This window comes from Peromyscus eremicus, chromosome 4 (assembly GCF_949786415.1).
Source record: "Peromyscus eremicus chromosome 4, PerEre_H2_v1, whole genome shotgun sequence".
In the NCBI taxonomy this organism is placed as follows: Eukaryota; Metazoa; Chordata; class Mammalia; order Rodentia; family Cricetidae; genus Peromyscus; species Peromyscus eremicus.
Window position 1 is genome coordinate 152,481,215 of NC_081419.1, and position 26,204 is coordinate 152,507,418.

The window sequence follows — 26,204 nt, forward strand, 5'->3', positions numbered from 1 at the left end:
CTTGTTCACATCTTCCCCACTACTACATAGCCTACACTGGCCTGGAACTCATGACTCTTCTACCTTAGTCTCCTGAGCAATAGGATTGTAGGCGTGAGCCACCACATCCAGCATGTGGTAGTTTCTTACTCAGCAAAAGAAACTAACATACTAGTAAACAGGGCAAACAAAGAACTGACCAATTATACTCTTGCTAATTCTCACTACTGTTAAACAATTATTTTAAGTCTTTGGTATATGCAGACTCTTGGCATCCTAGGAAAGCTGCTCAGTGTTGATACAGCAAAGGTGACCTCCAGAAATCACCTTTCTAATGAAGACAAAAGTAGCAAATGTGGACACCCAGATGCTACAGAACTATGCTTGCCAACATCTTCATATCTAGGATAGCCCCAGAAGTTGATCTCTCTTACAAGATGGCAAAATTCCCACAAAGGATAACTCTAAACCCACAACTACATGAAAATAGCCAAGAAGACAGTAATACCCAGCTGTGCGTGGTGATGTCTGCTTTCCATTAGTCAGGAGGTGAGACAAGAGGATCCCCTTTCATTCCAGGCTAGAGTGGGCTACATAGTGAATTCCAGGATAGATTACAGAAAGAGACCCTGTCAAAAGAAAGAGATTGGGGGAGGGGATGTAATATTGAAGGGTCTTTGACGTGGGACTGAAACTGTACAGTAGTGGTCCACCACAATGCTGGGCTTCAGCTGGGAAGACTATCATGAGTATGGCTCTCCTCATCTCCCCCTAAAATCCTGGGTGATACCAGAGCTATAAAGTATGGCAGTTGAACTCCTAACAGAGACCCTAGGGCAGAAAGCAGACGCTAAATGGCCTTCTCTAATCCAGTGTCACTTCAGTCACACTATCACAGGTTATCCCAAATCTAAGGGAAAAGGTGGGTATGGCTTTTGGATAAGGTCAATGGCTTTTGGATATGGCTTTATGAAAAGGTCTATGGGAGGTGTCAGAAAACACAGTATACCTAAAATACATTCACAGGAAACATCTAATCCATGTATCAAGACACTGATGTGAATCAAGGAGAATCAGTAAGCTGGGTGTGGCAGCACTTTAATTCCAGCACATGGGAGGCAGAGGCAAGTAGATCACTATGAGTTTGAGGCCAACCTGATTTACACAGTGAGTTCCAGAACAGCCAGGGCTATATAAAGAACCTGTCTTAAAAAGGCGGTGGTGGCATACACCTTTAATCGCAGCACTCGGGAGGCAGAGGCAGGAGGATCTCTGTGAGTTCTAAGACAGCCAGGGCTACAAAGAGAAACCATGTCTCGAAAAACCAAACCAAACCAACATTAAAAAAAAAGAAAAGAAAGAAAAGGAGACTCAGTGGAAAATGCTATTGGAGGTCCTACTTTACTAAGGTCTTGTACTATGTCCACAAAGCAGGAAGGATCATACATAATTCAACTCACAACCACCCAAAGCCAGCCCTGCACAGCTAGGCATACCAGCTTCAGTTTTTTCCCTGAGGAGGAAGGCAATGTCAGACCTCCCAAACAGAGCCCAGATTCCTACTCTGCAGCTGACAGCAAGGCATGCATATGAAAAGACACAGTCTCCTCAATAGAGAGGGCCGCAAGGATTGGTTTACAAACTTTTTCTTAAAAATTCACTGTCAACATGTTGTTAGTGAGCCAAAAGCTCACCTAGGCTCCAGGAAAAGTCAAGTTCAGTATGACAATACTACACACAAGATGCACCAAAGACAGGCCAAAAGCCCAGAGACCAAGTCTCTCAGGGGAGAAAGAACAAAAAGTCCCACAGCCCCTGACTGCTGCCCTCCTCCTATATAAGAGGCAAAAGAGGGCTGGAGAGATGGCTCAGAGGTTAAGAGCACTGGCTGCTCTTCCAGAGGTCCTGAGTTCAATTCCCAGCAACCACATGGTGGCTCACAACCACCTGTAATGAGATCTGGTGCCCTCTTCTGGCCTGAAGTCATACATGCTGTATACATAATAAATAAATAAATCTTTAAAAAAAAAGAGGCAAAAGAAAGACAAGAGTTTGGTCAAGTATGACTTTTTAACCAACTAATTCTCAATTCTGACCTCTAGAACAGGAGATGATAAAGAAAATATTCAGTTCTCACTGTTTCATTGATCAAGAGATATCATCAAGAGATTTAGAACCACACTGCAATGATGAGCTGAAATACCACCCTAGAGCCTCTGTGATCCTCTTTCTTGACACACTTTGTACTTCACCTGGGTCCAGTCTTAGAATCTTGTATGTACAGAAATCTTGATGCTCATCCCTACACCTGGCATACCAAGCTGTGCCACCATAACATGGCAGGACCAAGGTTAAGTTCTTACCCATGAGGAGCTAGATTTGTTGTTACAAGCACTGTCTTCACTTCCTCCACACCACTGCCATCAACTGCAGTGTCTGGAGTTGTCACAACCACCACCTCTTCCATGTGGACGCTCACATCTGGGGTTGCCATGGCTTAGTGGAAGAAGATGCCTGAGGTAAGCAGTGTCACTCCTCCAGGGTCTCAAATCCTAGAGCAAACAAAGCAGGGCACAGGTTATAGGGTAGTTTCCATACTGGAACAACAGAATAGTTGAGGGCTGAGGTGTAGCTTAATAGAGCACTGTCGAGTATGTGCAAGGCCTGGGTTGCATCTCCAGCACCAAAAAAAAAATTGCTAACATAGTACATAGCAATTGATGGTCTTCAATATCACCTAAGACTTTCCTCCAAGTCCCCACCTACTGTTCTCTGTCAAGAAGAATGGACAGCTGAATTAAAAAACCATCAACAATTTCCAGAATTTAAAATCCTGAATCATGACATGACACTAGTGGAATTCAGGTGTTTCTGGTACATGGACTGCTCTCACCCAATGTGAGGTTGAACTGTTGACCTTGTGTACATCCTACTTCACAAATGAGTCTGTCAGATATGCTAAGCCTATAGGCTGAAGATGATGCCCCAGCGCTGCGGAGAAACCTCAGGTGACTGTCCAGGCAGCTGGCTGTTTCTGTCAACTCACAAATTTTTTGGAAGTTGCTTGCATGCACTTCCTGTTTTTATTTTTGTTAGCTAATATTATTTCCTTCTTGGGTCTCTGAGGGAGTTGAAGGTTAGTTAGTTATAGTTGAAGATTAATTAGGATAGAAAGTGAATTAGATACATTTTGGACTTAACAAAATAGGATAGATAATGAAATTATTTTCTCTGAATTTGTCAAATACAAATGGACTAGACATTGTTTAGACATTTATTACTTGTATATATTGTATATAGTTATTGTACTTTTGTATATAGTTTTTCTTTTGCTAGTTATAACCTTTTTTTCCTTTTTATTAAAATAGAAAAGGGGAAATGTGGTGGTATTTTACTTATACTGAAATGTGATTTTAATTGTATGTTAATAAATAAAGTTGCCTGGGGGTCAGAGCTATTAGAGCCATAGCAAGTGCATGGCAGCGGTGGCGCACGCCTTTAAGGACCTGGAGGGCGGTACATACAGGCAGTGACGAGGCAGTCACGTGTTTGTGTTTACAACCAATGTGAAGGCAGAACAGCTAGACTATATAAAGACATACACACAGGAAGTAGCTCCTTTCAGAGAGCTCTCTTGGCTGAAGCAGGATCGCTGAAGCAGGAAGGGTAAGGCTCTTAGTTCTGACCTCTTGGCTTTCTTCTCTGAATCGGCTCTGTGTTTCTTATTTAATAAGACGGTTGGTTACATCTACAAAATGGCAGTAATGCAGGAGCCCTCTGGGGCTCTGGATTGGTAGGTGCCATGGATAAACGCAATCTTTCCTCCTAAATAGATGGGTCACACTTCTCCACTCAATCCATGTGAACATGGAAGCTCAGAGGCTGCAAGCAGCAGGATATGGAAGGAATACAGACTCTGGGTGATTTTCCTGAAGGAAGGCTTCCAAATTACTACTTTTCCCTCTGTATCTCCTGGCTGAACTCAAAAGTGGTCTGAGTTCAAGTATAGATAAGAAGCACCTGACCTTAGGAAAGTGTAGTGAAATCCGCATGACACAGAGAGGGGAAAATGTCCTGGTTTTAGTAGTAGTAGTAGTAGTAGTAGTAGTAGTAGTAGTAGTAGTAGTTTCTGTCTTTGCTGGCCCTGCCTTAGGCAAACTCAAGCTCTAACTCTATGATGGTGGTAGTAGCTTCAAAAGCACAAAATTGGGTTGGGGATTTAGCTCAATGGTAGAGCGCTTGCCTAGCAAGCGCAAGGCCCTGGGTTCGGTCCTCAGCTCTGGACAAAAAAAAAAAAAAAAAAAATCTAGAAGGAATGTCTTCCTCACTAGACAACTGTATCTCAAGAGCCTAGAGATTGTATTGTCTCATACCCCAAGCTCTATGCCAGGCCCGGGATGGACCCAGTCATGAAATGTTGGGGCAAGCACAGCATGGACTTCTAGCCAGAGGACAAAAAAGAGGCCCTAAAGTTAGGAGTTAGAATGGGACATGGTATAGACAAGAAGGACATACAGACAGGCCTATATAGCTACACAAGAATGTGTGGGCTATCCTGAGATGTTATATGTATGGACCTAAGCCTACATGGCAAAACTAACGGCTTTGAGTACTGACCTACAGGGCAGACTGCTGTAATAGTTAATGTTAACTTTCAACTTGATAGACTCTATAATCACCTGAAAGATGAGCCTCTGTCCATGCCTAATGGGGAATTATCTTGATTACCTTAATTGATATTAGAAGACCCATCTTAATTATAGATGGGACTATTCCCTGGGCAGGGAATCCTGTACTATATAAGTAGAGAAAGGAAGCTAAGAAGCACACATGCATTCGTTGTGTCTTCCTTGTGACTAGCCACTTCGCTCCTGCTGTGTGAACTGAAATAAATCCTTTCTCCCTTAAATTGTGGTTTGTTTTTTTTGTTTTGTTTTGTTTTGTTTTTTTTTTGTTTTTGGTTTTTGGTTTTTCGAGACAGGGTTTCCCTGAGTAGCTTTGCGCCTTTCCTGGAACTCGCTTTGTAGACCAGGCTGGCCTTGAACTCACAGATCCGCCTGCCTCTGCCTCCTGAGTGCTGGGATTAAAGGCATGCGCCACCACCACCTGGCCTTGTTTTGTTTTTCGAGACAGGGTTTCTCTGTGTAGTTTTGGTGCCTGTCCTGGATCTCGCCCTATAGACCAGGCTGGCCTCGAACTCACAGAGATCCACCTGGCTCTGCCTCCCGAGTGCTGGGATTAAAGGTGTGCGCCCGCCCGCTAAATTGTGCTTTTGTTAGGATATTTTATCACAGTAACAACAGCAACAGAAAACTAAGACAATCACACTTAGGCTTCAGACTGGGCCATGGACAGTATTCACAGGGCGGGTGTCAGGATCATTGCAGAGACTCTAAAAATGGACCTGAGCACAATATGGTGGAGTAAAGTACTCCTTGGCTAGGTGTGGTGGCACACACCTGTAATACCAGATTTCAGCAGCTAAGCAAAAAGGATCCCAAGATAGAGGTCAGAATGGATTACAGAGTGAGATCCTGTCTCAGTCAGGGCTGACCAGATGGCTCAGGGAGTAAAAGCACCTTTTGCCAACATTGACAACCTAAATTTGATCCTGGAGAGCCATCTATGGAGGAGAGAACTGATACAAGTTATCTTCTGATGCCCACACATGCATTATAAAATGTATGTGCACGTGTACACACACACATGCAAGCACACACTCTAAATAAATAAATAGATGCAATTTTTAGGAAGTTTAAAGTAAACTACTTGGCCTGACCAACTAGGTCCAGCCCCTACTTCAGGAAAAGTTTCCGCACTCTGTGAGACTGAACAACACCCAACCTCATACAATAACATTAAAAGTATACATGTGTAATTCAAAACTGATTGACAGTTGGGTGTATAAAGCCAGCACTCAGGAGGCAGAGGTAGGTGGATCTCTCTAAGTCCAAGGCCAGCCTTTTCTACAGAGCAAGTTCCAGGAGAGCCAGGACTACACAGAGAAACTCTATCTCAAAAAAAACCCTAAATAAATAAATAAATAAATAAACTGCTTAATATACAAAAAGCTAAGAAACCCTGGTTACTCTCAGGGGAAAAATAATCAAGAGACACTTATTCCTATAGTCAACAGACTTGTAGACAACTAAGTGTACCACCCTCCAAGATAGTAAGCCAAATATGCCTGAGAAGAGGTCTGGGCACCAAATAGAAGTTACCACCAATCAAAAGTCTGAGAATAAAAAATAAACAGGACTGTAGATACTTGAGTGTAGAATGCTTACTTAGCATGCTCAAGGCCCAGGGTTCAATCTTAAAATGTGTGCGTGCGTGCGTGTGTGTGTGTGTGTGTGTGTGTGTGTGTGTGTGTAAAATAAAAGATCAAAGCCGGGCAGTGGTGGCGCACGCCTTTAATCCCAGCACTTGGGAGGCAGAGCCAGGTGGATCTCTGAGTTCGAGGCCAGCCTGGGCTACCAAGTGAGTTCCAGGAAAGGCGCAAAGCTACACAGAGAAACTCTGTCTCGAAAAAACCAAAAAAAATTATAAATAAAAAAAAAAAAAAAGATCAATACAAAATAAAACAACACTGAATGGGCTCCATGGTAACATGGAGACAACAGAAGAAGGAGACAGGGAACATAAGACAGAGCCTCAGAAATTATCCAATCTGAGCATCAGGGAACAGGCTGGAAAGCAGGCTGAACTGAACTTCACAAAGGTACAGCAAAAACAATGAGTGTCACTGGAGTCCTACAGCAGAGAGAGAAAAGCTTTAAGCTGAAAAAAAAAATTTTTTAAGATACACTTGCTGAACATAGCCAGACATGGTTGTGCATATTTGCACACTAGTAACCTCAGCACTCAGGAGGAAGAGGCAAAAGGGTTGCCAAAAATTCAAGGCCAACTGAGAGACATATCAAAATCTTGCTTTGAAGAAAAAAGAAAAAAAATTGCAAAATGTTCCCCAAATTTAATGACAAACATGCATATCCTAGAAGCTTGGCAAACCTCCAGCAGGCATATCCCAGTCAGAATCAAGCTGGAAAAAAAAAATGAAAAATCTCCAAATATCAGGCAAAAGCTATGCTTTACCATATGTTAACTGAGTTCTCACAGGAAACCACAGGGACTACAAAGTAAAGAACAATTTTTTATTTTATTTTATTTTATTTAAGTCCTGGAGTGCTGTGGAATAATCCTTCTGTACATTGTGAATATGTATTACTCTCACTGGTTAATAAAGAACTGACTGGCCTATAGCTGGACAGGAAGAGACTGGGTGGGAGAGCCAGACTAGGAAAGAAGAAGGGCTGCCCAGGCGGTGGTGGTGCACGCCTTTAATCCCAGCACTCAGGAGGCAGAGGCACATCAGCCTGGTCTACAGAGCAAGTCCCAGGACAGGCTCCAAAGCTACACAGAGAACCCCTGTGGGGGGGGGGGGCCCGGGGGGATGTATTTGTTTTTATTTTAGGTTTGTATTTTGCTTGCAAGTATGTATATATACATCATATGGGTACCTGGTGCTCACAGAGGCCAGAAGAGGGCATCAGATCCTCAGGAACTGGAATTACAAATGGTCATGAGCTACAATGTGGTTGCTGGGAGCCCAACCCAGGTCTTTGGAAAAGCAGCAAGTGCTCTTAACCACTGAGCCATCTTAATCATCTCTCCAGTTCCTTGTTTTTATTTTTTGAGACAATGTCTCACCAAGTTGGCCAAGCTGCCTTTGAACTTGCAATTTTCCTACCTCAGCTTTCAGAGTAGCTGGGCCAGTGCTACCAGATACTACAAAGAATAATATTTTTAGTGTGCTAAAGAAAACATCTGGAGTCGGGCGGTGGTGGCGCACGCCTTTAATCCCAGCACTTGGGAGGCAGAGGCAGGCGGATCTTTGTGAGTTTGAGGCCAGCCTGGGCTACAGAGCGAAAGGCACAAAGCTACACAGAGAAACCCTGTCGCAAAAAAACAAAAAAAAAAAAGAAAAGAAAATATCTGATCTCTGTGAGTTTGAGGCTAGCCAAGACTACACAAAGACTTAGCCAACCAATTTTGATGGCTTACATCTGTAATCCCAACATTCTTAACACTAAGGCTAAGGCAAGGGGATCACCATGAGATCTAGGTCAGCCTGAGCTATAAAAATAAGATCCTGTCTCAAAAAGAAAAATAGGAAAAAGGAAGGAAGAACTGATGGGTGGGTTGGCTATCCACCCAAGTATGTATAACAAGGTCAGCCAGGGGCTCAGCAGGTAAAGGCACCTGCCACCAAACTGGTGACCTGAGATGGATACCTATGACCTACATGGTGGGAGGGAAGAACTGACTTCCTCCAAGTTGTCCTCTGACTTCAACACAGATATTGAGGGACACACACACATACACATTTGAAAAATAAACAAACAAATAAATATGAATAACAAGGGCCAGAGATTATAAAGTACTTGCCTAGAATGCACAGGCCCTGGATTCAGTCCCCAGCACCTTATAAATCAGGTATGGTGGTAGCACATGCCTGTAATCATGGCATTTAGGAGGTAGAGAAAGGCAAAAAGATCAAAAGTTTAAGGAAATCTTCAGCTACATAGGGCATTCAAGGCCATCCTATGTTACACAAGACCCTGTCTCAAAAAGGAAAAAAAAAAAAACCCGCATAATAATCTGGCTCTAATAATGGTAAGTACCTGCCGTCCAAGCTAAAGTAGGATTGCTTGAGCCCAGGAATGTGAAAAGAACCTGGGCAACAGAAAGAGACCTGGTTTCAGGGAAAACAAAACAAAATTATACTTGTATTATAGCTGAAACAAAAAATTCTAACACTGTCTGGTATGCAAATAGATATATGAGAACTACTACTGAAAGGGTGTGGAACAGCTGGGCATGGTGGCACAGGCCTTAAACCCCAGCAATTAATTGGGAGGCAGAGGTAGGCAGATCTCTTAAGTTTGAGGCCAGCCTGGTCTACAAAGTGAGTTCCAGGACAAGGACAGCTAGGGCTGTTATACAGAGAAACCCTGTCTCAAAAAACCTTAAAAAGAAAGAAAAGAAAAAGAAAAAGAAAAAGGTGGGAACTATTACCAAAAGTGCTACGAGCTGCAGGGATGTAGTAAAAATTCCACTGACTATGGTAAAGCTACACCTGGAAGAATTAAGGAATTCTTCCAGAGAAAAAGCCAAATCTCAGGGAGTATTTAGTGTTATTTGGCTTTTAATATATCAGCTGTTTCCTGTTATGAATTTCTTGTGTGCTCTCATACCTTCCCCAAGAAATTCTAACAGTGTATTTTTATCTGACATACTTTTCTAACATCCAAAGCCAAAGGCAGACAGGACAGAGCATTTCAGACCAATCGCTGAGTCCCCTAAATTAAGGTAAACACCCTTATGGAGATACCGCCTATCTCCTAGGCCTAGGAGACAGGCAAAGGTTAGGTGCATAGCTTTGTTTCTTGTGCAAATTAGTCTCAGATCCCCTTTCTTATATAGGCTTAGTGGTATTTATACTAACATTATAGACTCCTAATATTTTACCTAACCTATTCTAGGAATGTAGTTTGAGCACATAAATTCCCTTTTTCTGATATATTAACCAATTTTAGCTCTTAGTTGACCTCCTCCCTTAACCACTCTCCTTTTGAGTTGTAAAAGAAAGCCTGACAGTCACTGCCTAAGGGAAACTCTTGTCTGCCTTTATGACTCTGTAAGAATTCAAACCTGGTGATCTTGCCTTAGCCAGAGCATTGCTATTACATGGGTATATAATTGTAAACCTCAGAGACTTGAGGGACTAAATAGGACGAGAACTAGAAGGATGAGATGGAAGATGAGGAAGAGCCAGAGGGGGAAGAACTAGGTGGGTAAGAACGAGATGAGAAAGACCAAGATGGGGCAGAACTAAGATGAAAGAATTAAGATAGCATTTAGAGGGAACAGCAGAAAGAGGTAGAAAGAATCAGGCAAGAAAGCAGCTAACTATGACAGCATAAAAGAAGCTGTGTAGAGAGAGAACTGACTCAGAAGAATAAAGTGTATGGACTAAAGAGATTTGTGTGCATAGATTTATTAGTGAACCCCTGAGATTAATCTGCCGCTGGTAGTGTCTCTTCCGGAACTCTGGGTAAAGGCTATCGAGGGGCTGGACCCGAATAGCTTTAGTTACAAAAAGGTGGGGAAGGGTTCTGTATAGTAATCTTTTTGTTATTCCTTACAATGGTACCACATTCTTTTAGGGAAAGCTAGGGCTAAAAGACATAAAACAAACAAAAATACATATTACTCAGTAAAAGAAGCTATACACTGTAGGATTTTCCTCTCTGACATTAGGGAAAAGGTAAACTATGAAAAAAATAGTTCTGGAGTGGGGAGGTGGGGGTTGGGGGGATGATGAACAGTGGAATACAGACTCTCTTGAGTATTGAAGTTATTTTACATAATACTATAAGGGTGGACCATCTAGTCATGTGTCATCAGAATTAGGGTTAGGTTCTACAAGAAACCTACTATAAACTGTGGGCTCTGAATGATATGTCAGTATAGGCTTATCAGCCTCTGCAGAGATTCTGTGGACTTTCCCAGTGAGAGAAGCTGGGGAAAGGAGAGAAGCATATGGGAATTGTTACTGTGACAACTTCTTGTTGCTATGATACAGTTCATAGTGGTAAGGAAGTCAAGGCCACAGGAACATGAGGCAGCTGGTCACACTGCATTTGAGTCAGGAAGTAGAGAAAAATGGTGGTGCTTTAATCCCTTTCTCCTTTTCATTTAGTGTAAGTCCTCAACCCATGAAATACCCATAGTTAGAGTGGTTCTTCCCACCTCAACCTAAGCTAGATACTCCCTCCAGAGGTTTGTTTCTTCAGTGATTCTAGATCCTGTAAAGTTGATGATATTAAACACCACAGGGAATTTTATGCTTTCCTCTCAAATTTGCCATAAAGCCTACACTACCTTAAAATTAAGCTACTGACTAGTTTTAAATGTGTGTGTGTGTGTGTGTGTGTGTGCGAGAGAGAGAGAGAGAGAGAGAGAGAGAGAGAGAGAGAGAGAGAGAGAGAAAGAGAGAGAGAGAGAGAAATGAATGAAGAATACAATGTAGTAAAAAATACAGGACACAGACTGAAAAAAAATTTACAAATCTTGATTCTAATAAAGAATTTGCAACTAGAATATATAAAGAACAAAAAGAAAACAAACTACCCAATTTCAAGAATGAGTAACAGATTGGAATAAACATGTTTTCATGAAGACACAAGGATGGGAAATAAATATATAGAAAAATTCAATATGGGCTAGAAATGAAACTCTAGGTGGAGCCTGTGAAAAGTCCTGAGTTCCATCTTAGCACAGCATAAAACTGGGTGTGGTGGGAAGTGGAGGCAAAAAGATCAGAAGAAACAGAAACTCAAAGTCATTGAAACCGAAAAAGCAAGTTCCAGGCCAGCCTAGGACACAGGAGATCCTGTCTTTTTTTGGGGGGGGTGGGGGTTGTATTTTGAGACAAGGTTTCTCTTCTGTTTTAGCTCTGGCTGTCCTGGAACTCATTCTGTATGGGGCTGAACTCCAACTCACAGAGATCCACCTGCCTCTGCCTCCTGAGTGCTGGGATTAAAGGCATGAGCCACCACAACCAGCTGAGAATTTGTTTTTTAATTATTTATGTGCTTATTATTTATTTGTGAAATTACATGCTTGTGTCACAGAGCATGGATGTCAGAGAACAACGTGGTGAAGTTAATTTTCTCTTCCCACGTTGAGGGTCCTGGGGAATCAAACTCACATTGTCAGGCTTAACAGTAAGAGCACTTGCCTGATGATCCCTGGCCTCAGAATTTTCTTTCTAAAACAGGGTCTCACTATTTGGACCTTGCTGATCTGGATGGAACTCACTATGTAGACCAAGCTGGCCTTGAACTCTCAGAGATCTGCCTGTCTCTGCTTCTCCAGTTAAAGGATTAAAGGTGTGTGAGTTATCATGCCTAGATCAGAACTTGATTTTTATCATAATAATTGTTAATGACTAGCACTCACCAAGCAGCAAGTATGTCCAAGGACAGAAGCAGTTCTCAGACTCCACCTCCACAACCACACTCCAGACTCTACAATTAAGCCTCTGGGGATAGAACCATCTAACCTAACAGCCAGTCACAACACATCCCCTTACAGAGCCCAAACTCTTTGTTAAATTATATATCCAACCCTTATATCCCCAGCACTTTTTTTTAGAGAGAGATCTTGTTATGTTACTCAAATTAGCCTCAAATCTGTGACCCTTCTGCCTCAGCCTTCTGAGTGCTGGAATTACTGATGTGCACCACCATGACCACTGCACCTGGCTCCAATCCTCAGCACTTGAAGGCTCTTTAGAACTTCTGCTGGGGAGAGAAATGCAGAGTTTTCAGATTCCCCTGGTTTATTTCCTCCCCGCAAACATTCCAATCAATGATCTTGGTTCTGGGTAGGACCTGGGTCTCTGGAGGATTTCCAAGGGCCAAAGGGAAGTAAAGGTTAGGACTTCTGGGCTACCAAACACCAACAACTTCTAGTCCCTGTAGTACCCTTGACTCAAAGATCCAAAGAACCAGGAAATGTAGGCTGACTAAAAGCAAGGTTTGTGGCAAGGAAACATTCACAAAGAAAAAGAAGCAAGAAGAAACTAGGGGCCACTTTCCAAAATAATCACAAGCTGGTTAAGAATGAGCCCCACCATAGAGGATCTGGTTGAGTTAGAGTAAGAAGGAAAATCATTCAAAGCCAAATCCACAAGGAAACACATTGATTTTCCTACAGAGAATACATTGAACATGTGTAGAATGTATCTTGTTTTGTTTGGGGGAGAGCAGCGAATATAAATGCAGGAGCATGGGTGCCACATTGCTTGTGCATAGGTCAGAGGTGTTGGCCTCAACTTCCACTTTGTTTCAAAACAGGATCTTTTTGTTTTTCACAGCTTCATATTCTAGGCTAGCTAGCCTGTGAGCTTCTCAGGATTCTCCTGTCTCCATTTCCCATTGCCCTGTAATGGGCTAGGATTACAGACACTCCTGCTACATGTCCAGATTTTATGTGAGTTCTGGGGATTTGAACTTATGTTCTCACATTTGCAGAGTAAGCACTTTTACCCACTGAGCCATTTCCTCAGCCCCAACAGAATATATCTAAGTACAGGATACTAACAATTAGAAACCATGGATAAGGCAGTACTTCTCTTTCTTGATTAAAAAGGTATAGAAAATGAGCAATGGAGAGAAAAACAAAACTAAAAAGAACAAGAGAAGGAAAAAGAAGTACTAAAAACAAAAAAACAGAAAAAATATTTTCAAAATTCAATGTCAGAGTACTCGTGAAGCCCTGAATGAGGCCATAAGTTCCATCCCAAACACTGAGAAAAAATTTCAGAACATCTTTAAGTATAATCTTTTTACTATCACTCCAATATAAACTGGAAGCTATCCAACAGAATGAGGTACATTAAGTCAAGGCAGGGGGCTCACATGTGAACTTTTTCCAGCTATGAAAGAGTTTCTGGAAATCCCCATCCCCAGGTTAGGCCAATCCAGGTCGGTAAAGACAATCTTCAAATGCTTCTCAGGTAGAAAAGCTACATGGGATCCATGTACATTGGCAGACTTCCTATTTCTGAAACAAAGTTTTTCACTAATGTAGTGTTTGAGAGCTAGTCTTCAAAGCAAAGACCTTTAAACAAGCCTCAACAAAAATTTTAAATTTTTTTCTTTTGTTGTTTTTTTGAGACAGGGGTTCTCTGTGTAGCTTTCCTTGGCTGTCCTAAACTAGCTCTGTAGACCAGGATGGCCTCGAACTCACAGAGATCCACCTGCATCTGCCTCCCAAGTGCTGGGATTTTAAGGTGTGTGCCACCACCATTAGGTTTTAAATTTCACTTAAAAGAAGTATTGCATTGAGGGGCTGGAGAGATGGCTCAATGGTTAAGAGCACTGGCTGCTCTCCCAGAGGACCCAGGTTCAATTCCCAGGTTCAATGGCTGCTCACAACTGTCTGTAACTCCAATTCCAGAGGATCCGACACCCTCATACAGACATGAATGCAAGCAAAACACCAATGCACATAAAAATAAACAAATAAATAAATAATTCACTTAAAAATTCCATCTAAAAAATATTGCACTGAATAGGACATGGTGACACACATCTATAATCCCAGCACTCAGGAGGCAAGTCTCAAGTCAGCCAAATCTACATAGTAGCATGATCCTATCACAAAACAATATATATAATATATTCTATAATTCCAGCACTTGGCTGAGGCAAGAGGAATGATGATATGGCTATAACAAGACATCAAGACCATCCTGGAGCTGGGCACAGTGGTGCATGTCATTGATTCCAGCATTCAGAAGGCAGAGGCAGCCAGCCTGGTCTACATAGTGAGTTCCAGGACAGCCAGGACACAGAAAGACCCTGTCTCTCAGCCGGGCGGTGATGGCGCACGCCTTTAATCCCAGCACTTGGGAGGCGGAGGCAGGTGGATCTCTGTGAGTTCCAGGAAAGGTGCAAAGCTACACAGAGAAACCCTGTCTTGAAAAACCAAAAAAAAAAAAAAAAAAAAAAAAAAAGAAAGAAAGAAAGAAAGAAAGAAAGACCCTGTCTCAAAAATAAATAAAAGATCCTAGATCAGTTCCAGTACTAGGTTTTTTTTTGTTTGTTGGTTTGTCTGAGACAGGGTTTCTCTGTATAGCCCTGGCTGTCTTGGTACTGGATCTGTAAACCAAGCTGGCCTTGAACTCAAGATCCACCTGCCGCAGCCTCCCAGCTAGAAAGGCAGTAAGGGAGAAGGGAAGGAAAGGGAGGAATGGAGTGAGGGAGCGGACCAGTAAACTTCACCATATGGCAGGCCCAATCCATGTGAGTTTGTCTCCTAGCACTGAAGGGACACCTAAATATCCTCCCTTTCCAGGTGAGTCATAAAGAGTCTATGTGGTGGTGGTGCACGCCTTTAAACCAGCACTTGGGAGGCAGAGGCAGGCAGAGTTTGAGGCCAGACTGGTCTACAAATGGAGTTCCCGCACAGGCAGGGCAACACAGAGAAAATCAATCTCTCTCTCTCTCTCTCTCTCTCTCTCTCTCTCTCTCTCTCTCTCTCTCTCTCTCTCTCTCTCACACACACACACACACACACACACACACACACACAGAGACGTATTTGTTCTTTGCATTCCAAATGCTATATACGTATATGTGTACTCCAGGATGTCTTCCCAAAAAGTTTTGCATACTTTCTATGAAAAAATAAGCTAAGCAGGCAGTCGTACATTTAATTTTAACTTAGTAAGAATAATGTGATTGAAACTGTTGTATTTGAAATGTCTGCAAGAGAACCGGTTCGGCAAAAAAGTTATCAACTAAATAGTAGCTAAAGATGTACCCAATTATGGCTAAAAATGGGCCAAACTGATTAGGTTCCCACCGATAAGATTCAATTCCTACCGAGGAGTTCTTATCAATATAGTTCCCACTGACCACATAGTTCTACAAATGGGTCCCAATGCAGTTCCCACCAACAGGTCCACAGTACATACATGGTTCCACTGACGATGAGTCCCTTACAATTATGCTCATGGGTCTCTGTGTATTCTGTTCCGAGTCAAGGGTCCATCAATAAAGGTCCCATCAAAGGGTCTACACCGGTACGAATTCCCACCCATGAGTCGTTCCTCAGTCTTCCCACCCTCCCTCGGGGACCCGATCCCTTTGGCGCCCACCGAAGGATCCCAAGCAACACCACTCCCGCCTACCCCACACCCCACTGTCCCTTTCCGCCTTGGCTTTCACTGGTGTTCCGACCCTGCCTCCGGCGAAGCCAAGATGGACGCCGAAAGCACAGCCGCCTCCGCGAGCCCTCTCGCCAGGCGCCCGCGCCCGCCCGCCCGCCCGCCTGACGCCGCCGCGCCTGACGCCGCCGCCGCCCTCGCGCGCCCGCCGCCCCTCCCCCGACCTCCCCTCCCCCCGCCGTAACGTCCTGACGCTCCGCAGGGACCCCTGACTGGACGGCGGCGCGTGAGCGGCGCGAGAAGCTTCGCCGCGGGGGTGCGCGGGCACGCCGAAGCCGCTTACCTGGGCCCACACCGGCCTGCTCTGGCGCCCGGCTGTGACGGGTGCGGCGGCGGGTGGTGGCGGTGGCGGCCGCAGGCTTCGCTCCTTGTTGGGGATTCGGCGGCGGCGGCGGCGGCGGCGGCGGCGCGGGCGCGCGCTTCCTAGTGACGCAGACACCAAGGCCGCGCACGCACGGGTCGGGCGGGCTTGGAGACTTATTTGGCGCCCGGCGCGGAAGTGAACTGTGTGGTGAGATAGTACCCGAAGGGCCCTGGCGCGCGTGCGTTTGTGTCTTGCCTCTGTGCTCCGTGGTTAGGTGTTCCGTGGCTCAAGTCCAGGTTGGCGTTTGGTTTGTAGTTCGCGTGTCACCTCCACTAGGGAGCCGCGACCGACGCGTCCGTAGAATTCGAGTGCGACGACTGAGTGTGGGCGTTCTTACCCATTTCGGGCAGAATCGTGTTTTCTTGTTTGAAATTCAAGGCTTTGCGAATTTGCTTTCGCAACCTGCTCATGGAGGAGCGGTGTTTTCTTGCGATTGACCAACCGACATTGCAGTGGATAGTCCAAACGGGGACTTCTATGTAGACCAGGCTTACTTGGAACCCTTAGAGATCTGCCTGCCTTCGGAGTTCTGAGATTAAAGGCGTGTGTCATCTTGCCCGGCCCATTATTCTAAAATTTTAAATGAAAGTTAATAAAAGTTAAATGTCTGACCGGGAGGTGGTGGCGCACGCCTTTAATCCCAGCAATCGGGAGGCAGAGGCAGGCAGATCTTTGTGAATTCGAGGCCAGCCTGGTCTACAGAGCGAGATCCAGGAAAGGCGCAAAGCTACACAAAGAAACCCTGTCTCGAAAAACCAAAAAAAAAAAAAAAAGTTAAATGTCTCAGGTATCTTGAAGCCATAAAAGTTTCATAGAGTGTCTTGGCTGCCCAAGAATTGCTTCTTTTATTTTTTTTATTTTTCTAACTTGTAGGGAAAGGTCTAGTATTTAAGATACCTGGATTTTCCAGAACATAAGAATCCCTCAGCCAACATTTATTATGTTTCTTGCAATTGAGAGCCAAAGACAAGCAGTTCTTGTGTGGTTCAAAGGTAGCAGCATTATGCCCTAGCGACAACAAGCTGTGTTTATCTTGGCCCTGGTGGAGCCTGGGCACCATGTTAGACATTGTGGTCTTGGCAGTAAAACCCTTACTTTCCCAGCCACAGGCCTACTAGCTGAGAAAGCCAATTCTAAGCACTGAGCTAGCTCTCCCAAGGTCTCAGAATGTGGTCACTAGACTTCAGTCAAAGGTTTCAGGATCCCTGTTCTGTCTGTCCTACAGTCTTCAGAGAATTGAGCTTTCATTCTGAAATGAGGAAATCTTCAATGCTGTTTATTTTGGTTATTATGTGATAAACATGCAAGTTTGTCATTGCAGAAATAAATGCTAATGAAGTTAAAGGGTAAGTCTAGAGAAGAGGTGGAATGGAAATCAAAGCCTGCATGAGCAGCAAGAGCTGATGTCTGCTGCTACCAGTAGGTAAGTGGAATGAACTGGTGCCCAGCATGAGCATTTGTTCAGGGAAGCTGAAAAGAGTAGTTAAAGACTACCACCTTAGTTAAAGATACATGTAAACTCTCCCTGCAGGATCTAGCAGATGTAAAAATCAGCTTCTCCCACCTGCTCAGACTCACAGACTCTGATCACCAAGGCCTGAGATTAGTCCTGCTGTGGGCAACCTTTATCTGAGCAGAGCCCTCCCTGTCTGTGGAGGGAATGAAGGGTGTTATCAGCTGGTATTGATGTTTGTCCATGACCCACTCACCCCTTTTACATGTTGAATCCTAACTCCCTAAGAAGATAGTAGAAAGTAGGGCTTTGAGGAGGTGATAGGTGCCATGTCTGAGACAGGAAGCAGTCCTCTTCATGTATTACACCATGCCTTAATCTTGGACTGCCAGCCTCCAGAACTGTGAGTGATAAATTTGGGTCATTTATAAGTTACCTCCTATATGGCTATTTTTGTTGCAGTAGCCTCAGTGATCTAAGCCTATGTTAAATGAGTTCCCAGCAATTAAGGAAATACTCCCAAAGCAGATAGCCCTTCACAGGGAATAGAGTAGCTCAAAAAAACCCCACCTGTCAGAGCTTGGTCGATGTGAGCACCAACTCATGATATTAGTGTTTCATTATGCCCACAGAACAGGAGATTGTGTAGGTTCAAATACTTCATAAGTAGAGTTCTGATTACTAAATATAATAGGAAATGGAAAAAAAAACCATTACTTTGTGGCAGACAAAATCCACTGGATAGTTTTGAAAATTAATGAAAGTTTGAGGTAAAACAAGTTCTGCATGATTTCAAGATACCTCCCCTAAAATAATTTCTATTACTACTGTTAAACAACAACAACAAAAAAAAATTACCGAAGCCAAGTGGTAGTGGTGCACGCCTTTAATCCCAGCACTCGGGTGGCAAAGGCAGGTGGATCTCTGTGACTTTGAGGCCAGCCTGGGCTACAGAGTGAGTTCCAGGAAAGGCTCCAAAGCTACACAGAGAAACCTTGTCTCAAAAACAAACAAACAAACAAACAAAAATTTACCAGTCATTCATATCCAACCAATGGTTGGCATGTCCTGGGAAAGCTTGTTCTGCTGAGCCGGAAGACAGTCTGGGAACAGCAGGAGGGATCCAGAGAGTGAATGAGACAAAGTTTAGGAAGATTGTACCTAACTCCAGTAAAGGCCTAAAGTTTATTAAACATTACATTGCCTTTCAAACTTATTTGTGTATTCATGGTAGAGGTTGTTCACACAGCATGTCCAGCCCTAGACCATGGTTTTTACCTCACCTGGTCATGGTTTTACACTATCCCTGCTTATCCAAATGAGTCATATATGATGGTCCTGGACTCCTCCTCTGAAAAGGTAAGCCTCCAATAAACTATTTCTAAGTTAAAAAAAAAAAAATCAAGCCAGGTGGTAGTGGCACACGCCTTTAATCCCAGCACTCAGGAGGCAAAAGTAGGTGGATCTCTGTGAGTTTGAGGCCAACCTGGACAGAGTGAGTTCCAGGACAGCCAGGTCTACACAGAGAAACACTTGTCTCAAAAAACAACAACAAACAAAAAAGCACCTCAAATTTAATGCTTTAAAAGTACAACTTTTAGGTCAGATGTATCACACACGTATAATCCCAGCACTTAGGAGACAGAGGATGCAAGATTGAGAGTTAAGTGACAATTTGAGTTACATGACAAGACCCTGATCAAGCAAACAGATAACATGAGTTTATTCTCTTACTCCTCTGAAAGCCAGAATTGAAGCCCAGCCCAAGTTGAGTGAGCTGAAGCCCATGAGCTCCAGGACTGGTGCCTTCTAGATGAAGGGAAGGGGACCCTTTATCTTTAAAGCCAGCTCTCCTGTCTCCCTTACCTACTTTTTTTGTTTTTACTTTTTTTTTTGAGATAGAGTTTCACCGTGTAGCCCTGGCTGTCCTGGAACTTGATCTGTAGACTAGGCTGTCCTTGAACACACAGAAATCTGCCTGTTTCTGCCTCCTGAGTGCTGGGATTAAAGGTGTGAGCCACCACTGCCCTGCTCTCTGCTCTCTTACCTACTTTTAAAGACCCTTGTGAGTATATTGGGCCCATCTGGATAAAGCCTAAGACCCCCCACTTAAAGAGAGTGTGTAGCCAGCCTGGACTACAGATCAAGTTCCAGGACAGCCAGAACTGTTAAACGGAGGTGGGGTGGGGTGGGGTGGACGTGGACGACACATGGGACGGTGATCTGGTGCCTTGGTTGGTTTTATGTCAACTTAACATAGCTAGAGTCATTTGAGAAGAGGGACTATCAATTGAGAAAATGCCCGTATAAGATTTGCCTGTAGACAAGTCCATAGTGCATTTACTTGATTAATGATTGAGATGGATCCTTCCCATGGGATGGAAGGGGGGCTGGTAGTCCTAGTTGCCTAAGAAAATAGGCTGGCCGTGTGGCAGTGGCACATGCCTTTAATCCTAGCACCTAGGAGGCAGAGACGGGGCAGATCTCTGCGAGTTCGAGGCCAGCCTGGTCTACAGAGCAAGATCCACAACAGGCACCAAAACTACACAGAGAAACTCTGTCTCGAAAAACAAAAAAAAAAAATAATAATAATAATAATTAATTAATTAATTAAAATAGAAAGAAAGAAAATAGGCTGAACAAGCCAGTAAGCAGCGTTTCTTCGTGACTCTGCTTCAGTTCTTGTCTTTAGCTTCTGCTCTGACCCCCCTCAGTGATAGACTGTGATCTGAGAGTTGAAAAGGGAAATAACCCTTTCCTCCTCAAGTTGCTTTTGGCCATAGTGTTTTATCACAGCAGTAGAAACCCTAAGACACCTAGCAACCTTCTTCCCATCTACTTCAATTCCCCTTTGTACATAACCAAACATACTCATATATTCCATGGATGAAAACATGGACCTCTTGTAGGGTGATAATTCTGCCTTCCCAAAACTTATAAACCATAAAAGGAAAGATAGTAATTTTGTTTGTTTGTTTGTTTTTCGAGACAGGGTTTCTCTGTGTAGCTTTGTGCCTTTCCTGGAACTCACTTGGTAGCCCAGGCTGGCCTCGAACTCAAAGAGATCCGCCTGGCTCTGCCTCCCAAGTGCTGGGATTAAAGGCGTGCGCCACCACTGCCCGGCTTGTAATTTTTTTTTTTTTAAGACAGGGTTTCTCTGTGTAAAAACCCTGGCTGTCCTGGAACTCGTTCTGTAGACCAGGCTGGCCTCGAACTCACAGAGACTCGCTTGCCTCTACCTCCTGAGTATTGGGATTAAAGATGTGTGTCACCATGCCCAGCTCAATAAAATACTTTTTAAAAATTAATTATAGGAATGAGTGAAGTGATCTTAAAACAATGTCTACTCCTTCATGAGTTGTCCCTTGCAGAGCTGCTTCCACTCTTGACTGGCTTCTAAATTCTGAAGAAACACTTCACCTAATGATTAAAATGTTAGCTGCTAAATAATCTTTCTTCAGACTTAACAAAACTCAACACATCTGGTGAGCTTTAGAATGTGTAGGAATGTGTAATGTAATGCTTGCAGAAAAGTAATGTGTTTGTCTAAAGACACTAGCCTCAGGAAATGTAGTTTAGGTCTACTATAATATTCTAGCCAAAGTAATAAAAAGAAGAAAAGGGGGGGGGGGAAAGACACACTGGATGAAGAAGATCCTGTTCAGAATATAGCCTTTCTGCCCAGTGTCTAATTATACTTCCTTTCTTTCCCTGTAATAGCTCCTCCACTTAAGTTCTCCAGGGTGATCTTTTGAGAGATGATGATAGCACCCTCTTTATCTTCTCAGGTTATCAGCCTTTGGATGATTCCCTTCCTACTAATCTCTCTTCCTGAATATTTTGGCTTTTAAATGGCAAGCAGACAGACTTCGTTCCAGTAACAGTCCATTGAAGGAAACAACCATTTCTGTGGTTCTGTTGCCAAGAATGTCTAACCCTGATCCATCTTTGAGAAAACATCAGACGAATTCATATTGATGAAATCAGCAATATAACTGATTGATGCTCTTTAAAAATATACAAGGTCATAAAGGACAAAATGTGGTGTGACAGTTGTGTAGCTTGGTCTGTTTGTGCGGCTCCTAGCAGTGGGATCAGGACCTGTCCCTGGATCTTGAGCTGGCTTTTGGAAACCCAATCTCCAAGCTAGGTTGCCTTACCTGACCTTGATGCAGGAGGAGGAGCTTGATCCTGCGTCAACTTGATGTGCCTTGCTGTATTGATTCCCATGGGAGGCCTGCCCCTTTCTGAATGGAGATGAGGGGTGGTGGGGGGCTGTGGTCAATATGTAAAGTACATGGAAAAAAAAACCAGAATGAGAAACTACCACAAATTGGGGGAGGCTTTAGAGACCCAAAACCAAAGACATTAAGAGATTCTTGCAGCCAGGCAGTGGTGGTGCATGCCTTTAATCCCAGCACTCAGGAGGTAGAGGCAGATCTCTGAGTTTGAGGCCAGCCTGGCATACAGAGCTAGTTCCTGGACAGCGAGAGAAACACTGTTTCGAAAAAAAATTAAAAAGAGAGTGTTGCTTCAGTTTTCCTGCCTGGCCCACAGTCAGGCCCAGGACAAATCTCTTTCACCTGCCAGTCCCACAGCCACTCAGACCCGACCAAGTAAACACAGAGACTTATGTTGGTTGCTTTCAAACTGTATGGCCGTGGCAGGCTTCTTGCTAACTGTTCTTATAGCTTAAATTAATCCATTTCCATTAATCTATACCTTGCCACATGGCTCGTGGCTTACCGGCATCTTCACGTGCTGTTTCTCATCGTGGTGGCTGGCAGTGTCTCTCTGACTCAGCCTTCCACTTCCCAGCTTTATTCTCCTCCTTGCCCCCGCCTATACTTCCTGCCTAGCCAACGGCCAATCAGTGTTTTATTGATTAATTAGCAACACATTTGCCATACATCCCACAGCAAGAGAGATTCTTGCAATATTGGTGAAATGCTAGTAAAATTTGCATAAGATCTTTGGTTTAGTTAATAGTGTGCCAGTGATGATTTCTGGTATCAATAGCTGGACTGTGGTTGTTAAGATACTTGCATTGGGGGGAGCTGGGTAAATGATATGTGGAACTACTATCGTATTTTTCCAACTGTTATATGTATTTTGGCTTACAAAAAAAAGTTCCAAGTTTTTTTTTGGTGCCTCTGTGTGCACATACAAATGCTATGGACTGAACCCACCGCCTCAGTGCATGTTGAACATTTATTTGATCTACCACCAGACTACATCTAGGTCACCAAAAACATATTCAGTGAACACCAGAGCCAGTTACTCGGATTTTAGGTAAATAAGATGGTAGGAGTCCATGAGAGGATCAACAAGTTACGTAGCTGGGGAGAGGTACAGAAGTAGAAAAGGCTGCGGTTATAAAAAGAAAGTGAAGAGCTGGGTGTTATTCAAAGAAAGCCTTGGAGAATATAAGCAATGTGGGATGAAAACAGAAACCCAATTTAAAATCCAAGCTTTACAGTCCTAGTTAGATTGTTGTGCTTCTCCAAGGCCAACACTCATGTGCTGGAGGTGCAAACTGGAAAGCATGCACCCCCAGAAGACCATGCTCTGACCCAGAAATGAATCCATATACCCTGAAAATACTGCTCTAGACAAGCATAAGATTCAGAGAGACTCAAAGCATGTTCAACTTCATGAGGTTGAGACAACTCATATAGCGATTTAAAAAGTCAAACATTCTAAAAATAAAATCCAAAGATACACAAATCTGACATATACTAAGGAGTAGGAAAATATTAAAAATCCATTTTCCATAATTAAACCATTTCTTTTCTATAAGAGAGAAAACTTTGTATGTACAGTAAAAACAATGCAATGTATAGCATACAGTAGTCTCAAATCTAACCAAAGTGTTTCAGGCAGGGTTCATTGCTGTTATGTGTGGCTTGATGGCACACAACTGCAAAGTGTTCATGTTGTATGTTCAGAATGAAGGCTACAAGCAAAATCTCAGGATATAATATGAGAGTATTGCCAGAAACCATTTGGATTCATTAGGCCTTTTAGTTTGAATTAATTTTGGTCATTCATTACACATTCAGAAACCTTTTGCTGTTGCCAAAGAAGTTGTGACCCCCACATTCTATTATTCTACCATATATGTCCACTACTCAGTTTAAGACGCTATATATTAAAGAATGATAAAGTCATCATGATTTAATTGTCTCTGGAAATGCCTTTTTAGACACCCCAGAGGTGTGATTTATTGATCTCCTAGGTATCTAACCTAGTTGATGGTAAGATTAACTGTCATGAGCTATCATGATGGCTCAGCTGGCAAAGATGCTTGCCTGTTTGGTCGCCAGGTCCTATATGATGGAAGAAGAAAACTGACTCCAATAAGCTGTCTTCTCACCTCTACACATGCTGTGGCACAAACAAGCTCCCACTACCACATACACATATACACACTAATGTATATAAAACGTTTTTTAAAAAATTCTAGACATTTTAACAGAACATGGTCTTAATGTAAGTGCAATTAGTGAGACAAAGACAGAGCTCCATACCTAGGAGGACCTCGCACATACTAAGCATATTCTATCACTCAACTATACCAACAGTTGTCCATAAATTTAACATGATAAGGGACCCTGTTGTAGGCAAAAGTTTACAACTTATCTTAAAAATTTGAATGTTTCCTTGAAGTCTTATTACACCAACAAAATAGGTATTTTTGCAACTGTTAAGATGATGCCCTGGGTGTGGCAGTGAGGCACTCGGGTCTCTGGGTTGGAGCCAGCCTGGTACTTCAACACAGCCAGTGAACTGCTCCTGAAGAAAGACCCTGACGTGGCTGATCTGTCTTGAGCAATCCAAAATGAGTTAACACACTTTAGGTTGTATATAGAGAAAAAGGCTAATGTCAAAAGATACTGCCTTATCCTACTTTCTTCAATATATATTGTGAAGCTTAAAACACGTTTTAAAGAGTTTTGAAAATAGGAGACTGGAGAGATGGCACAGAGGTTACAAGAGCTTGCTTCTCTTGCAGAGGACCCAGCACCCTCATCAGGTGGCTTACAATTACCTACAACTCCAGTTACAGGGGATCCAATGCTCTCTTCTTACCTCTTTGGGCACCTGCACTTACATATGCATACTCTTAGAATACACACACATACATACACATAAATAAAAATACAATCTTTTGTAAAGAATTGAAGGCTGGATATCGTGGGGAATGCCTTTAATCCCAGCACGCAGGAGGCAGAAGCAAGCAGATCTCTGGAAGTACAAAGCCTGCCTGGTCTATATAGTGAGTTCCAAGCTAGCCAGAGCTACATAGAGAGACCCTGTCTCAAAAAAACAAAACAAAAATTTACTTTGAAAATGATAAAAGTTTTTAAAAAATAAACTGATACATCAGTTTTTTTTCTTTACATTTGTGGTGTGTATATGAGAGTGAGTGCGTGTGCACATTCACACCAATGGAGTATGTATGAACAACCATGTGGTTCAGGGTCAAACTCGGGTTGTCAGGCTTGGCAGGAAGTACCTTTACTGGTTGAGCCATCTCCCCAGCCCCCATGATCAGGTTCTATTCACTACCTACAAATTCTTTCAGAGAACTGTGAGCACAGCTCATTACTACAGGGCTGGCAGTCGAGTGTTAAATAAGATGGTAGAATGCTTACTTCGGTGAGAGACCCTAGGTTCTAACCCAATATGGAATGGGGGGGGGTCCTTTAATTCAAGGTTTGGTGCTATAATCCTGGCATGTGGGAGGTTAGGCAGGTGGATCATAAGTTTGGGACCAGTTTTGGCTACATAAGAGTTTAAGACCAGCTTGGACTACACAGTAGGAAAACCCTGTCTCAAAAGAGGAAGGAAAGAGGGCTAGTAAGATGGATCCTCGGTTAAAACACCTGCTGCTAAGCCTGAGGATCTGAGTTTGATCCCCAGGACCTACATGATGGAAAGAGGAAACTAACTCCTGCAAGTTGTCCTCTTAACCTCCCCATTCGTGATGTGATGTGCTCTTGTACACACACACAATAAATAAATGTAACAAAAAAATATTAAGGGTGAGAAAACAAAAAGGACAAGGGAGATGGTTCGGTAGGTAAAAGCACTTTCGTCACAATACATACCTGATGACAAATCCTTGGAACCCACATGAAAAGACAAAGGTACATAAAGACGGGAGGTGGAGACAGGAGAATCCTCAGAAATTTGTAGGCCAGCTGGCTTGGAGTATGTATTGCAATGGCAAACAACAGAAGAGATTCTGACTCAAAAAGAAGTTCAAAATAAGTGCCAGAAGTTGTCCTTTGACTTTTGGCCCCTATGTGTGTGCATGTGCACCTACTCTCAGAAACACACAAACACATTTTTTTAAATTAACAAAATTTATCTGTTGAGGTAAAATAGCACACATATAATATGCACTCAGTTTTTTTCTAAGTACTTGAATGTTTTAAGCATATTCAATTTAGGCAGTCTATAGTTTAGTCTTGTCATTTTTTAATGCATTTATCTTTTGTTTGTATGTGTATCTATATGTGCTTGTGTAAATTATGTGCCCTATGTGTGTGCAGAATCTACAGAGCAGAAGAGAACATCAAATCCCCTGGAACAGG

At 43.1% G+C, this 26,204-nt stretch overlaps 1 protein-coding gene and 1 long non-coding RNA gene across 2 annotated transcripts in view; one reads left to right on the top strand and one right to left on the bottom strand.

Moving 5' to 3' along the window:
• Gmeb2 (glucocorticoid modulatory element binding protein 2) overlaps nucleotides 1–16,178 on the bottom strand; it is a 42,546-nt gene extending 26,368 nt beyond the window's left edge. The window contains exons 1-2 of the mRNA XM_059262138.1: nucleotides 16,068–16,178; nucleotides 2,343–2,531 (exon numbers count right to left, since the gene is read on the bottom strand). Coding sequence (XP_059118121.1) covers nucleotides 2,343–2,473 — 131 coding nt within the window. The 5' untranslated portion in view covers nucleotides 2,474–2,531; nucleotides 16,068–16,178. The remainder of the gene's footprint in view (nucleotides 1–2,342; nucleotides 2,532–16,067) is intronic.
• Nucleotides 16,179–16,904: 726 nt separating this feature from the next.
• LOC131910075 (uncharacterized) lies at nucleotides 16,905–21,651 on the top strand. The gene is made up of 2 exons (XR_009378978.1): nucleotides 16,905–17,571; nucleotides 21,390–21,651. It is a non-coding gene; the product is annotated as an uncharacterized LOC131910075 (long non-coding RNA).
• The last annotated feature ends 4,553 nt before the right edge of the window (nucleotides 21,652–26,204 follow it).